General features: G+C 46.8%; 1 protein-coding gene across 5 annotated transcripts in view; it reads left to right on the top strand.

Annotated features, from left to right (window-relative positions):
* The window catches only part of NRP2 (neuropilin 2), a 119,061-nt gene that overhangs the window by 89,418 nt on the left and 16,661 nt on the right, over nucleotides 1-12,982 (top strand). For 2 of the 5 annotated variants that reach the window (XM_068968310.1, XM_068968309.1), the window contains exon 16: nucleotides 6,588-10,047. The exons of the other annotated variants lie outside the window; for them this stretch is intronic. In XM_068968310.1, the coding sequence (XP_068824411.1) occupies nucleotides 6,588-6,868 (281 nt within the window). In that variant the 3' untranslated portion in view covers nucleotides 6,869-10,047. Of the gene's footprint in view, nucleotides 1-6,587; nucleotides 10,048-12,982 lie in introns of those variants that run through there. 5 annotated transcript variants of the gene reach the window in all.

Here is a 12,982-nt window from a genome sequence, read left to right on the forward strand (position 1 = left end):
CCAGGTAGTTATTTTTAGCAGGTTGCAGTGGAAGCAAGAGCTCTTGTTCATGTTAGAGGCTGTGGGCTTTGAACAAAGCGGGAGCAGAGAGACCCAGGGGAGTCCCAGGCACGGGTGGTAGTGAGAGTGAAGGATTCGAAAGCGCTGAGTCAACCACTGATGGCTGCTAAGAGGAACATCAGTAGCTCCTGCTCACAGCTGTGAGCATGGGTTTTACGTCTCAGACCAGCTCTGAGGGCTGCTGGCACAGTCTCTTGGGCCTCTCTTTGTTCAGTCCTCTGCAGTTTTCATCCAGGTAAAGCTAGGAGAAAGAGGACAGCACAGGCTGTCTCCTGGGCATAGAGGGGACCCATTTGGGGCAGTGACAGATGCCTAGGGTTTGACCCTGTGTCTCAGGTTTTCAGGTCTGTTTATTTCATACCAACTGGTCCATCTCTGCCATGTCTCTTCCCCATCTTTCCATCCCTGCCCTTATCCCCGGTGATCTGCCAGTCGGCTGCCTCCCTGAGACTTTGCTCCCCAGTGTAATCCCCCCTACGCCAGGGCACAAGACCTGGGATGAGCCTCAAATTCCCCTTTCTCTGGCATCCCTTTCTCCCACAGCTCTCTTGACTAGAAGCACTTGCAAGACGCAGTGAGGGTTAAATGGCATTCTCGCCGTAATCCTCTGATGAAAGGCAGAGAAGTATTCCCAACCCCTGCCAGGGCTCCAGATAGGCAGCTGTGAGGTGTGACTCCTTCTCCTTGGCCCCCTCCCCCTGAGGTCCCCAGCTGCCAGATCAGAGCTAGATGTTGCTGAGCCGGGGAGCCTGGAGATGAGATGCGTGTGAACCACTAACTGCCCGGCTGCTGTTGCTGCCCAAGGGGACGCCAAGGCATCCTTTGTGAGGTTCGAGCCGCAGAGGCCTGACACATCGCCCTGCAAGTTTACCATTCGTCTAAACTGCCGCCAACGTCAGTTTCTCTAAGGGGAGAAAAAAAATTTTTTCACTGACTTTTCCTCTCTCCAGGAACAGAAAGGACAAGCCTTAATTTAAAAGAAGTAATCTAAGTGCTACCAAAGGGAGGACAAGTGTTCAGACTTCAGGCAGCCACGGATCTGGGTTTAGGGGTGTCTTAGACAGGTGTGGGGTGGGGGGCAGGCAGCAGCTTTCCTACTAACTGAGTGGAAATCTCCCACTGACCACCCCCCCCAACACACACACACACACACACACACACACACACACACACTCACACTCACACTGAGTGCAAGGCAAATGAAGAGTCATTTCGCAGGGAGATTGTATACTTCTACATTCTTCCAAACAGATCTGTGGGCGTGACTGCGTTCTTCGACCCTCTTCTATAAACTTCTCTAGAGGAGCCAGCTTTGTCTTTTGTTTGTTTAATCTCACAAATTAAATAAATGTTTTAACTGAAATGCCCCTTCTCCAGCTCTTCGTTTTCAACCTACACATGCGAGACTGCAGACAGGCCAGGCCTGAAACAGTTCTGATTTGCAGTGAACCTTTTCTCCCTCTCCGAGAAAAATGATTTACATACACTAGGTATCTTTCGAAACATTTCTCTTGGAAACCTGGGTGACTCCTCCAGGTCTGGAGGACATTTCATAAACTTAGCTGCAGGAGATGTTTTCGCTTTTTGGTGATTCAGTGAGAATTTGACTGAGACAATCCGCAGACAGGTTCAGACAGAAGAAAGAAGCAGAAAGGGAGAGGTCTGCTTCCTGTTCCACCGCATGTGGCTAGAGCAGAGTCTGCACACTTTTTCTGTCGGTGGACAGATAGTGAACATGTTGGGCTCTATGACACTGTGTGGCTGGGACTCACTGCGCCTGCAGCACAAAGTGAAGTGAAAGTGAAGTCGCTCAGTCGTGTCCGACTCTTTGCGACCCCACGGACTGTAGCCTGCCAGGATCCGTAGTCCATGGGATTCTCCAGGCAAGGATACTGGAGTGGGATGCCATTTCCTTCTCCAGGGGATCTTCCCGACCCAGGGATCGAACCCGGGTCTCCCGCATCGTAGGCAGATGCTTTACCGTCTGAGCCACCAGGGAAGCACAAAGGCAGCCATAAGCCATATGCGATGAGGGTGGCTGTGTTCCAAAATGTACAGAAATAGGCTGAGAGCCAGATTTCGTCTTCTGACCCCTGGGTTCCGGCATGGGTGGAGGATTTGGTCCACATACTTCCAGTCCTGACCCCGCCACTTCCCAGCCGTGTGTGCTTCCTCTGAAAGCTCTGGGCCATCTCTCAGGTTCCACTCTGTGCTGCCCCCATCCTCCTCCTCAGTTTTCCTCCAGGCAAAACCAGGAGAAAGTCACTTATCCTCTCAGGTTCTCCACTTTTCCCATCTGAGAGTCATGAAGAATAAAGATGATAAGTAGTCCAACGCCTGGCACCCAGGAAGTCTCCACTCATTAGAGCGGTAGTTATGCTCACATTTCGCAGTTGCTTATTAATTCAGTAACCCTGTTTGCACAACAGGAATGGAAAGAACCTACCTACTGTGTAATTTTTTTTTATACTCCCATATCGCTTCTCAGCCTTTTGGCTAAGATCAAGTGTATTATCCTCCCGTGCAGGACTTCTTAGAATCTATTGTTTCTCAGAATTTAAATTCTCCACCTTCACACCACCCCTTTCTCCAGGGGGCTCAGAACTTTTACAGGTGGAAGCCTACTCAACCTTGCAAATACACTTGGAGTTATTGACTATTTAAATTTCTGTTTCTCATTATCTTACACGATGAGAAAACCGTATACAGAATTAGAAGGTAGAAATTCATGAAAAATAGAACAGACATTGAGAGCATCTTTCAGTTGGGGGGAAATCAAAGTCTGTGAGTACATGGGGGAAGTTTGAACAATCAAAGGGACTCTTCAGGTGAGCACATCACCAGTGTTGGACAAAGTTGAAGTCACCTGCGTTTTTTTCTCCCATCCTGGGGGACATGTCTCCAGCTCCTGAGTTGTGACGCAATGGCCCAGGCATCTCATATGGCTGAGGGGGCAAGTGGGGCTAAAACGCAGCCACTTACCAGCATCTGCCCAAAGGGGGCACCTTTTTGCATTTTAATGTAGAGGCATGGTATGAGGTAACAGAATCTAACACTTTCCAAGAGTAACTATTCTGTGAAGTACCATTAGGTCATCAAGGTTTTTTCAAGGAAGTCTGAATGTTGGTCTGACATGCATTCCTCCATTCAGCTGTCCACTCATTCATCTAGCCACCCTCCATCCCTGTACCCCATCTATTCATCCATCCATCCAACATTCCTGGGATTGCTGCCCTTATCTAGGAAGGTGCTCTGGAAAAGGACTTAAGCCCTATTGACCTTCCTTTTCTCTGGCTGGCAGACCACAGCCTCATTAGCATACAGCCCTTGAAGACTGCCTCAGAGCCAAATTCTAAAGCAGCAGCCTGTGGGAGTTGAGTCTCTTTAGCTGGAGAAGGTCCTAAGAAACTCTGGCCCCAACTGCAGGTCATCAAAAATTGCCTGAGGGGGATGAGAGGAGGCCTGTTAGCTGTATCCTCTCTTTTCTGACTGCCTTAACATTAAAAACACAAATTCACATAGTATATTTTCTCATTTCTCCAAACAAATGTCCAGGGAGAATGTTTAAGGAGCCAATATGATGTCGTCCACCAAATGGCCTCTGTCACTACAATTTTCTCCATGGTGATCATTTCTGGGGAGGGGAGTATTAGCAGGAAATGGGAGGAAGGTTTTATGAGAAAGTGGAGTTTGTCTTCCAGAGCAGAGCAGAACCTGAGGCCGGGGATCTAGCTCTGATTCTGAATCTGTAACCCACATAACGTGACTTCTCCAGAGTCATGTCTGACTCTATGCAACTTCCATGGACCGTTCACCAAGCTCCTCTGTCCGTGGGATTCTCCAGGCAAGAATACTGGAGTGGGCTGCTATTCCCCCCTCCAGGGGATCTTCCCGACCCAGGGATTGAACCTGAGTCTCTTCTGTCTCTATCTTTGGCAGGCGGGTTCTCTACTGTCCCCTAGGTCCTCCCCACCGTGCCCCAGCTCTGTGGCTATCATAAGCAATATTTCGGGAGTCAAGTGAAGAAGGCCTCAGCCCCAGCGTGTTGAGCCCTGGGGGTGGGAGATGAGGCAGTGTATTTAGTGTTGAGAGCCAGCATTGTGACTGAAGGAAAGCAGCTTTTTGAAGTGAGACTGTGTGGTGACGGTGGGGACGAGAGCAGTTGTGACTTTTTCACGCTTTTGACAAAAATGAGTGCTTCTGCTTTGGGGTTCTGGTCAGGCGCTTCAGAGCGGGAGTTCATCATTGTGGGCGTAAGGCCTTCCTTTCCCCTCATGGCTGAGCTGCGGCCTCATTAGAGGGTGGGTCTCACTGTGGAGCCAAATGGAAATCAGAGGCAGAGCCGAGGACACCCTCTGGGGAGAGGCAGGTGGCCCGGAGGAACCTGGAGTCCATCTCCGCACACTTTGTTGTTTCTCGTGCGTTCTTCTGAGCCCACAGGAAAAGCCAGCGGCAGGATGGTTGCCAGGCAGCAGATCCTCTTGGTGACCTGCATAATGAGTTGACACCACATCCCTGTGACGCACGAGCTGGCCACTTCAAGGAGCTGTGTTCAGTGCCTTGCTTTCCCTTTCTGTTTCTGTGCCTAATTTTCAATAGTCACAAAAAGAGGGAGGGAGGGAGGGAAGGAGGGCTGGAGGGAGGGAGCTTTCTCAGCTACAGTAATCAAAGTGTTAAAAGGCAGAAATGGTCTGGGAATGAAAACAAATAGAGGAGGTGCTAAGGAAGAAGACAGTGTAAAAGGGGCGTGGTGGTGACCTTGGGGTTCTGGGATCCTTTCCATCCCAGGGGCGGCGGCCGCAGCTGCCAGGGTGTATGCTGGTGACACATTCTTGTCATAGCTCCTCCCAACCCTGTGGCACTTCCGATGGGCTCAGAGACACCAACGAACCCTGTACCCTAGCACAAGGGGATTCCCTAAAACTAAAAGAGTCAATGATTAAGAGCTGGGAAAGTGAACAGGCTCTGAAAGATTTTCCAAGAAAAATGCTCTCATTTTTCTAACACTTCTGAGAAGGCCTCAGAAGATCTGATTCACCCCTCAGCTATCTCCCAAATCAAAGAGAGGTGCTCCGGGGATCAGGCTGCAGGAGTTGGCAAACACTGACTCAGAAATAGGAGTCTTCACCTCAGTTCGGTCTTTTAATCACAAGCATTTATGGAGAGCCTTCTTGGTGCATACATACCCTGAGGTAGAAACCAGGGATGAGAGCAAGTGCTTCTGCTTGAGGAGCTCCACGTCTTGTGAGGGAGGCATGAAAATATCAGTGAGCTTTGTCTGCGTCTTGAGCAGAGATGCACCCACAGGGTAGGACCAACGGTTCGAGGAGAAGGCAGCAGCATCTCCTCCCCACCACTGTGGCTCCCACCTGGGATATTCCACGGATAGAGAGCACACATCTTTCTGGCCACCTCTACTTGATGTAAGCAGCTAGGGAGGAATTTTTCATAGGTTAAGCATACATCATTTTTCAGAAGTAAAGATCATGTCTGGTTTTGGCAAGCTCAAAAGCTCCTAGTCCCATTTGGGCCAGATTCTCATTTGATGTAAATCGTTGGGAGAATCGAGTTGTAGCACTGTTTTGCATTAAATGGGACTCCAGCCAGTCTTTCCCCAGAGTTACCCTGGGCTTAAATCTATGACATCATCTCCATGGCAACCAGAGGCTGGCCAGTGAATGTGGTTGCCTTGTAAATCCTCTGCTAGCTTCTCTTCCATCCTCTGTCTTTTCCGTGATTAGAATGTTCTCCCTCCCTCTGCTCTCACTTATTCACTGTCTCTCTCACATACCTACGATCATTTTGCACCCACATTTTTTGGTTGCAACATCCTTCCAATCCACTTTTTAAATCCTCCATTCAATTAAAAAATGAAGATGTGTTAGTCATTGCTTGACAGTGGTAATTGACCTGTTTAGACAAGACCAGGCTGATTTCAGTGGGCATGGAAGCCTTGGCAAACCAAAGTGGAATTCCCCTTCAAGTCTAGCCAGCCTAATTAATACATTGTTTGAGAATGCTGGCCAGCCTGACCAAATATTGTTATTTCCACCCATTCGGAGAATCAGTCCTATGGAATCCCAGAAGTCATTTTAACATCACTTGCATGTATTCCTGTGTGTGTGTGTGTGTGTGTGTATGAGAATCCTAATGCTTCTACCTATTATAGAGTATTGTAGTATAACAGAAAGGAGAAAAGAGTTTTGGAATCATACAGTTCTTGGTTGAATACAGTAGTTACCACTTACTTGCTGTATGACCATTCATTTAACCTCTCTGAGCCTCTGTTTCCTCATCTGTAAAATGGGTCTGAGAGTACCTACCTGATAGGGTTGTAAGTAGGAAGTAATATCAATCACTGAAAAGTGCTTGGCCCACCCTAAATACTCAGTACCATCTTGTTCCCCTGTCCCCTTCCCTATCCACTCCAAAGCATGTGTGTGTTTCTTTTCTTTTTTTTTAAATTAATTTTTGGATTAGTCTGCATGCTCTCAGCCTAGCAACACTCTTCTGTGTCTCTCCACCAGGGGGCACCCTCCTACCGGGGACCGAGCCCACAGTGGACACGGTGCCCGTGCAGCCCATCCCAGCCTACTGGTATTACGTTATGGCCGCCGCGGGTGCGGTGCTGGTGCTGGTCTCCGTCGCGCTGGCCGTGGTGCTCCACTACCACCGGTTCCGCTATGCGGCCAAGAAGACTGATCACTCCATCACCTACAAAACCTCCCACTACACCAACGGGGCCCCTCTGGCCGTGGAACCCACCCTAACCATTAAGCTAGAGCAAGACGGCAGCTCGCACTGCTGAGGGCCGAAGCAAGGACCGCACCCAAATCAAACAAGAAAGACTGCAAACACGTTGCCTCGATTTTGCACTTTTTCCTCCTCGCCTAGTCTCTGTGTGAACGCTCAGACATCTCTGTCTCTGAGCCCAAACTCTGTGCGCTCGTATCCATCCCGACCATTCTCCTCGGGTTCTTTTGTGTGTTTTCCTTTTGTTGATTCCAAACCGCCCAACCCCAACTCTACAATGCTGCATCTTGGGAATACGAGAAGAGACACACCCCTTAAGCACCTCACAACTCACGGCTCAGCTGGTTTCCTTCCAGAGACTGGTTGCTTATTTCTTCCCCTTGCCTTAGCCCATCCCTCCTCTCTGGTGGGCAGTCTGCCAGGAGACTTGAGGGGAAACCCGGATCTGTGTGTTTGTACATAGCATACATTTGCGCCTGTGAATAGCTCTGTGTGTGCGTGGGTGTGAGAGAGAGACTGGCTCATTGGGGGGTGGGGGGGGGGGCATTGTGTGAGTGTATTCAGAGAGGGCCCCCTTTAACTCTTGTGTTACTTCTCCCGGGGTACATGTTCCGGAAAATAATATACTGTACTAGTTCTGTTGACTTGGAGAAGAGATTGAAGCTTTTTGTTGCCTTATCTAGCTCTGGCTGGATTTCTGTTGGCTTACCATTGTCATCTCCAGGTACCTAAAACTAGAGGCCACATGAGAAGCAATGTGGCCCCTCCCATCCCTGTCCCCAGGCCCCACCCCCCTGACCCAAGAGGAAGGTTCTCCCGCTGCACTCAGACCAGACATGACTCCTAGCTAGTCCCGTCTGGGATGTCTCTGAAGTTACACAGTAACAGCCATTGGGTGCCTGTGGAACCATCCCTTACTTCCAGCCCTGAAGCAAATTTGTCTCATGTTGCCTTATAACAGAGAAGCTCATAATGAATGTTTAGCTTTTATCAGTTAAGTCCAATCTTGGAATAAGTCATAGAGAATAACCATTCTGAGACTGATGTATGAAAAGCAGTAGCCTGTTGAGAGCGGGAGGAAGTGGAGAAGGAAGGATTGAAATGTCTAAAAAAAGAAACCCTCACCCCAGGGGGGTCATTCTGCCCAGTTGGGGGGGGGGGGGGTGGAGTAAGAAGGTTTAAAACGTGTATTCTTTGGTATCGTATGGATCATGGTTAATAGCATTTGTAAAATATGGGGGAAAGGGGGTTATTTGCTTTCCTTTCATGGTGTTAATGTGTGCCTGAATCTATAGCCACTAAAATATAAGGCTGTTCCCCTGATTTATTTGAATATTATGAGAGAATAAAAAGTTACCATTTGTTTAAATGTACTAATGTGCTACCCCTTAAAGCATTCATGGCATCTGGTAGATACACCCTCATAGGCTGGCCTGGCATTTCCAGATGTTACTGCTTCGTCAGGAGAAGGTATAAGGAAGATAAATCCGTTGCTGCCCATTTGTCCTCTCTGAGCAACGCAGGGAGAGGGATGTTAGAGACAGATTGCCTAATGATATTGTACGAAGGATAGATTCAATAATGAAGCCAATTTCATTGATAGAAAATGCATATTTTAACAAGATTCTCAGTGTACTGGGGCTTAGGCTTGGGGGTGTTTATTTCTCACCTTCCTGCTAGGAATCCACTGGGGAAGTGTAAGATTCTCTCCAAAGATGGTTGCCTGGGCTGAAAGCCTGCAGGTACCTTCTGAGAACAAAATACTAATGATTTTTTTTAGCTGCTTGTGGGAGAGAGACTTAGCATTCTTTTGGAATATTCACATAGGTCCCTCCAGCAAACGCACACTCAACTTTCGCATCTGGTTTGTTTCATCCTCCTGAAAGAATGGTGCTCTCCCACTCTTACTCTATTTCAAAGAGCTAGTCTGTCTCAACCACAGCAGCCCTGCCAAGAAAAGAAGATGAAAGGCTAGAGCATGAGCTACCTTGAGATTTCAAGAAGTGTCTTACCCCAGCTGAAGATGGAGAAAGAAAGAGGGGCAGAGAGAGGAGGGGTGGCAGGATACCATGGATACCTTACGATGACTTTCATGCCCATCACTGAGGGCTTTTTATCTCAGGTGTCTGTATCCAGTGATGTGTCTGGGGCCAGGCGTTCCCTTGAAATGATTGACATCCCTATAGGCACCCCATGGAAGCATGGTGTCGGGAAATTACACCTGGGAAGTCCGGCCAGTGTAGCAACTGAGTTACCGTACACCCATGAGGATTTCCCTTCTCTAAAAGAAGATGACAACAACTTTGTGAATTTGCTGTATCTTTATCTGATGCCCCATGGTGGCGTCATCTTTATGTACCTGCTGTCATTGGGAATATGAGACTGCTCATGAGACTGCTCAAATCTCTGTGAATCCCATAATGCACTTCAGCTGGGGATATCACATCTCTCTCTGTTTCTCTCTCTCTCTGTGTCTCTCTCCACTCTCTCGGCCCCAGCAACTTTCATAGTATTATCCAGGTACTCTGCTAAAAGGGCAGCTCTTCTGTAATGTCATGCCTTGCAGCTTTAAAAAGCAAAATTCTGTATTTCATGGAGGAAGGGAAGGGTCCCTTTCTTCTAAAAAAAATAATAGACTGGACAGGTGAATGCATGCATGCATGTTTAGAGTTGCTTCTCAGAAGACAAAGTGGTGATAGCAACTATTTAAAAAAAAAAAAGAATGAAAGGAAGGTTTAGCTCGGGCTGGTAAAGTTTTTGCCTTAGTAGAGCTTTCATGTTAACAGTTCCAGGAGGGAAACCCTTATCTCTGGGGGTGAAAAAAATCCCTTTCTTGGTATTATGCTAGCAATTGCTATCCCTTAATTGCCTGTGAAGGCAGAAGAAAGAAAAACAGGATCATAGCATTGCCATTGACAAAACAGAATGCTGAAAGTAAATTATCTTTTCCCCTGTCCCACATTATTGGGATTAAAGCCAGAATAGGATAGGAAATCCAGTCATATTTCTGAGGTTGATACCCCATCTTTAAGAAGACTGCGTCTTTAAAAATGAAGCTAGCAGGCAAGTAAACACCTAAATTATCGAAAATTACCAAAGAACAACAGCAAAACAAGAAAACTTAAAGATTTTTACTTCCTGTTCTTATCCCCTTGTCCTATAACTGTGACATCTCTTGCATTGCTCAGTTGCCTGTGTGTCAAAATACCTTGTGGACGTTGAAAACTATTTGAAAATGTATTGTGTGGAATGTAATAAAATGATGATATTTTTATACAAACATCTGTTTTTTTTTTTCACCTTGGCTTATGAGAACAAAGTTCAGGTGTAGGCTTTGAACAAACTGATGTTTGCAAAGTTTATACATCACCTTCTGAGCTAGAGGGCATTTCTGTGGGAAATAGGTGGGTTTTCTCCTTGAAGCTGAATGCCAACATCTCCTTCTTTTATTTTTATTACTACTGCTTGTTAGGAGTTTTATCCAATTTGTGCAGCTGAGCCAGCTTTTATGATTGGTGTGGGATTTTGCAAAAGTTGCTAAGTGCTAAGTTACTCCATGTGATTCCACAAAATTTCTCTTGATGGCAAATCCCTGGAGATGGGACTGTACTTTCAAAAGGCCCCAGGGGCTGGGACCAGCAAAGCTGAATCATGTTCTCAGCTCTGCAGAGACAGATAGTTTCCTTTGGAGAAGAAGTGGCAACATCTTACCCCTTGCCTACCAAATTATTACTTCCACGGGGACGTCGATCTCCAATTTATGAGCACTTTCCCAGACCAAACGGAAACTTACAGTATGTTCAAGGCTCAAAGATATTCCAGAGTTGGGAGCAACTAATGAAGATAATTATATGATTACCGGGAACCTGGAAATATCATGGTGGAACATTTTATAAAAGGAATATTCTATAAAAATTTTGAGGAGAGGAACTTGGGGAAACTTACTCGAAGAGCCAGATCTTTTCATAAGTATTTGATGAGTATTTGGTTCTCTTTATTGAGTATTTAGAAACATGAATTATGACTATGAGTTTATGTGCTCAGTCGTGTCCGACTCTTTGCAACCCCATCCCATGGACTGTTGCCCACTGGGCTTCTCTGTCTGTGGGATTTTCCAGGCAAGAATGCTGGAGTGGGTTGCCATTCCCATCTCCAGGAGATCTTCCTGACCCAGGGATCGAACCTGTGTCTTCTACACTGCAGGCAGATTCTTTACCCACTGAGCCATTGTGGAAGGCCATATTTAGTGACATAGTTATATAAAATATTTTATCAGAGAGTTCTTAGGGGAAAGGAAAAAAAAAGATAAAGGAAAGACAGCCTCACAGCAATTCAGTGTTTCTAGATGGTGGTCAAAAGTGATGATGGAAGAATTTTCCACCCCCCTATATTTGTGGAGTCTTTTAAAAGTATCAACCCCAAACCCTTCCTCAGAGTCTGAGAACATTCCTAATGGCCCCCAAGGAAAGAAGCAGGTCCAAAAGAGCCTATTTCTGCCAGGATCCTGCTTTTCTTCCTTTCTAAAGCTAGAGCCAGGAAGAATTGCTTTTTACAGCTATCAACCTGCCCAAGTGGTGCTAAAGAAAACAGGCTTCTGGGTCTTCAGATCTGAGTCGCTACAGCAGGCTCACTAGAGATGTCACTGTCTGTCCTCTGCAGGAGAATAGAGTTGAATGTCCATGAGCAGAGCCTTGTTTTTTCCTCTACGACGAGCATCATGACCCATTTTGTCCACATAGCAGTTGGCTATCCTTAAAGCCATTTGCTCCTATTAGCAAAGGATGAAAATGAAAGCATCTCAGAAGCATTTATTTCCAACAAAGAGTCAGGCTCAGTCAACATTTTCATAAGCTGGCCTGGGACCAGATTTGCCAGTGAATTAAATTAGCCATCGTGTATGCTTAATTAGCATTACTGTTTTTGCAGCCACCTTTGAGAATTTATCATTGCTTTTCCTGCCTTGGTTCTGATCCCAAGGCTTATTCTATACACATTCTTTCTCTTCCCCAAAAGAGCAGAGACTGTTACGATTCTGATCTTAGGCGTCAAACACAGCACTGTTATCAGTATGGTATTTCAGACCTAACCCAAGCATAAATGTTACAGAAATTGTATTTCCATGGATCATAAACACCAGATGTCAAGGCATAGTAGGGTCTGTCTTGGCTCCTACCTGGCCCTTTATGATGGTTTAAATGTGCATTCTTGCGGTTGAAGCCCTCCTAGCCCAGATACCCGCAGCCCGGCCAGTCGACTATGGCCCTGGGTCTGTTTTCATCACCTCTCTTCACAGACTGTGCAGTTGTTTGGCACAAACATTGTTGGCCTTTCTGTCATCTCTGATGAAAAGAGCTTCATTTTTAAGTTTTAATTTGTCCGCTTTGTGATCTCCGCATCTGAGCCAAACTGCAGATCTGTAGGTGCGGCTTGTTTTCTCTTTGTGCTCATCACTGGGACTCTTGCAGCTGTAATTTGCCTTTCATCCATTTCAGTAACGGCCCAACGAAAACACAAAGCAAAGCCAACCAGAGGAAAAGGAGGGGAGAGGGGAAGCACCAGCTGATGGCCTTATGATCGGCAGGGGAAAGATCGCCTTATATAAATAAACCAAGAACTAGGAATCGTGTAGGATTTAACGAAGCCTGACACAGACCAAGTTCATTGGAGAATGTCTTCAGGTTAGATATCATCAGACACCTGGACCCTCAGAAGGCATCGGGCCACAGGCCACAGCCAGGCTACGTTTGCACTGTGTGGAGGAAGGAGTTCCTTTTGGCCCCAAACCTAAGCCTGGAATGGATACATGATTTGGGCACTTGCCAAAAAGCAGACCCCCCTCTTAGTATGGTTTCTGCTTGGCGCAATGCACAGTCTTGGTGCTTCAGGGCAAACAGCAGAAACCATTCTTGACCCAAGGCCAGTGGGCAAGAGACTCAGAGTCCTTCTACTCTCTTTCCAATAAAATAGTTGTTCCTGGGCTTTGCTGTCGCTGAACTCCAAGCTCCCAATAAAACTACAGTCCCATGGGCATCAAGCCAAGAAATAGGAAAGGTCATTTGAAGAGTCAGCAACAGACATGCCGGAGGCAGGACTGGTCACTGAGTGGAGAAAACACCTATTCTTGGAGGCTCATGGCCAGAGTGGTTATTGATACTGAAGAAGGTCATTG

The sequence above is a fragment of the Capricornis sumatraensis genome, chromosome 3, assembly GCF_032405125.1.
Source record: "Capricornis sumatraensis isolate serow.1 chromosome 3, serow.2, whole genome shotgun sequence".
NCBI classification, from domain to species: domain Eukaryota; kingdom Metazoa; phylum Chordata; class Mammalia; order Artiodactyla; family Bovidae; genus Capricornis; species Capricornis sumatraensis.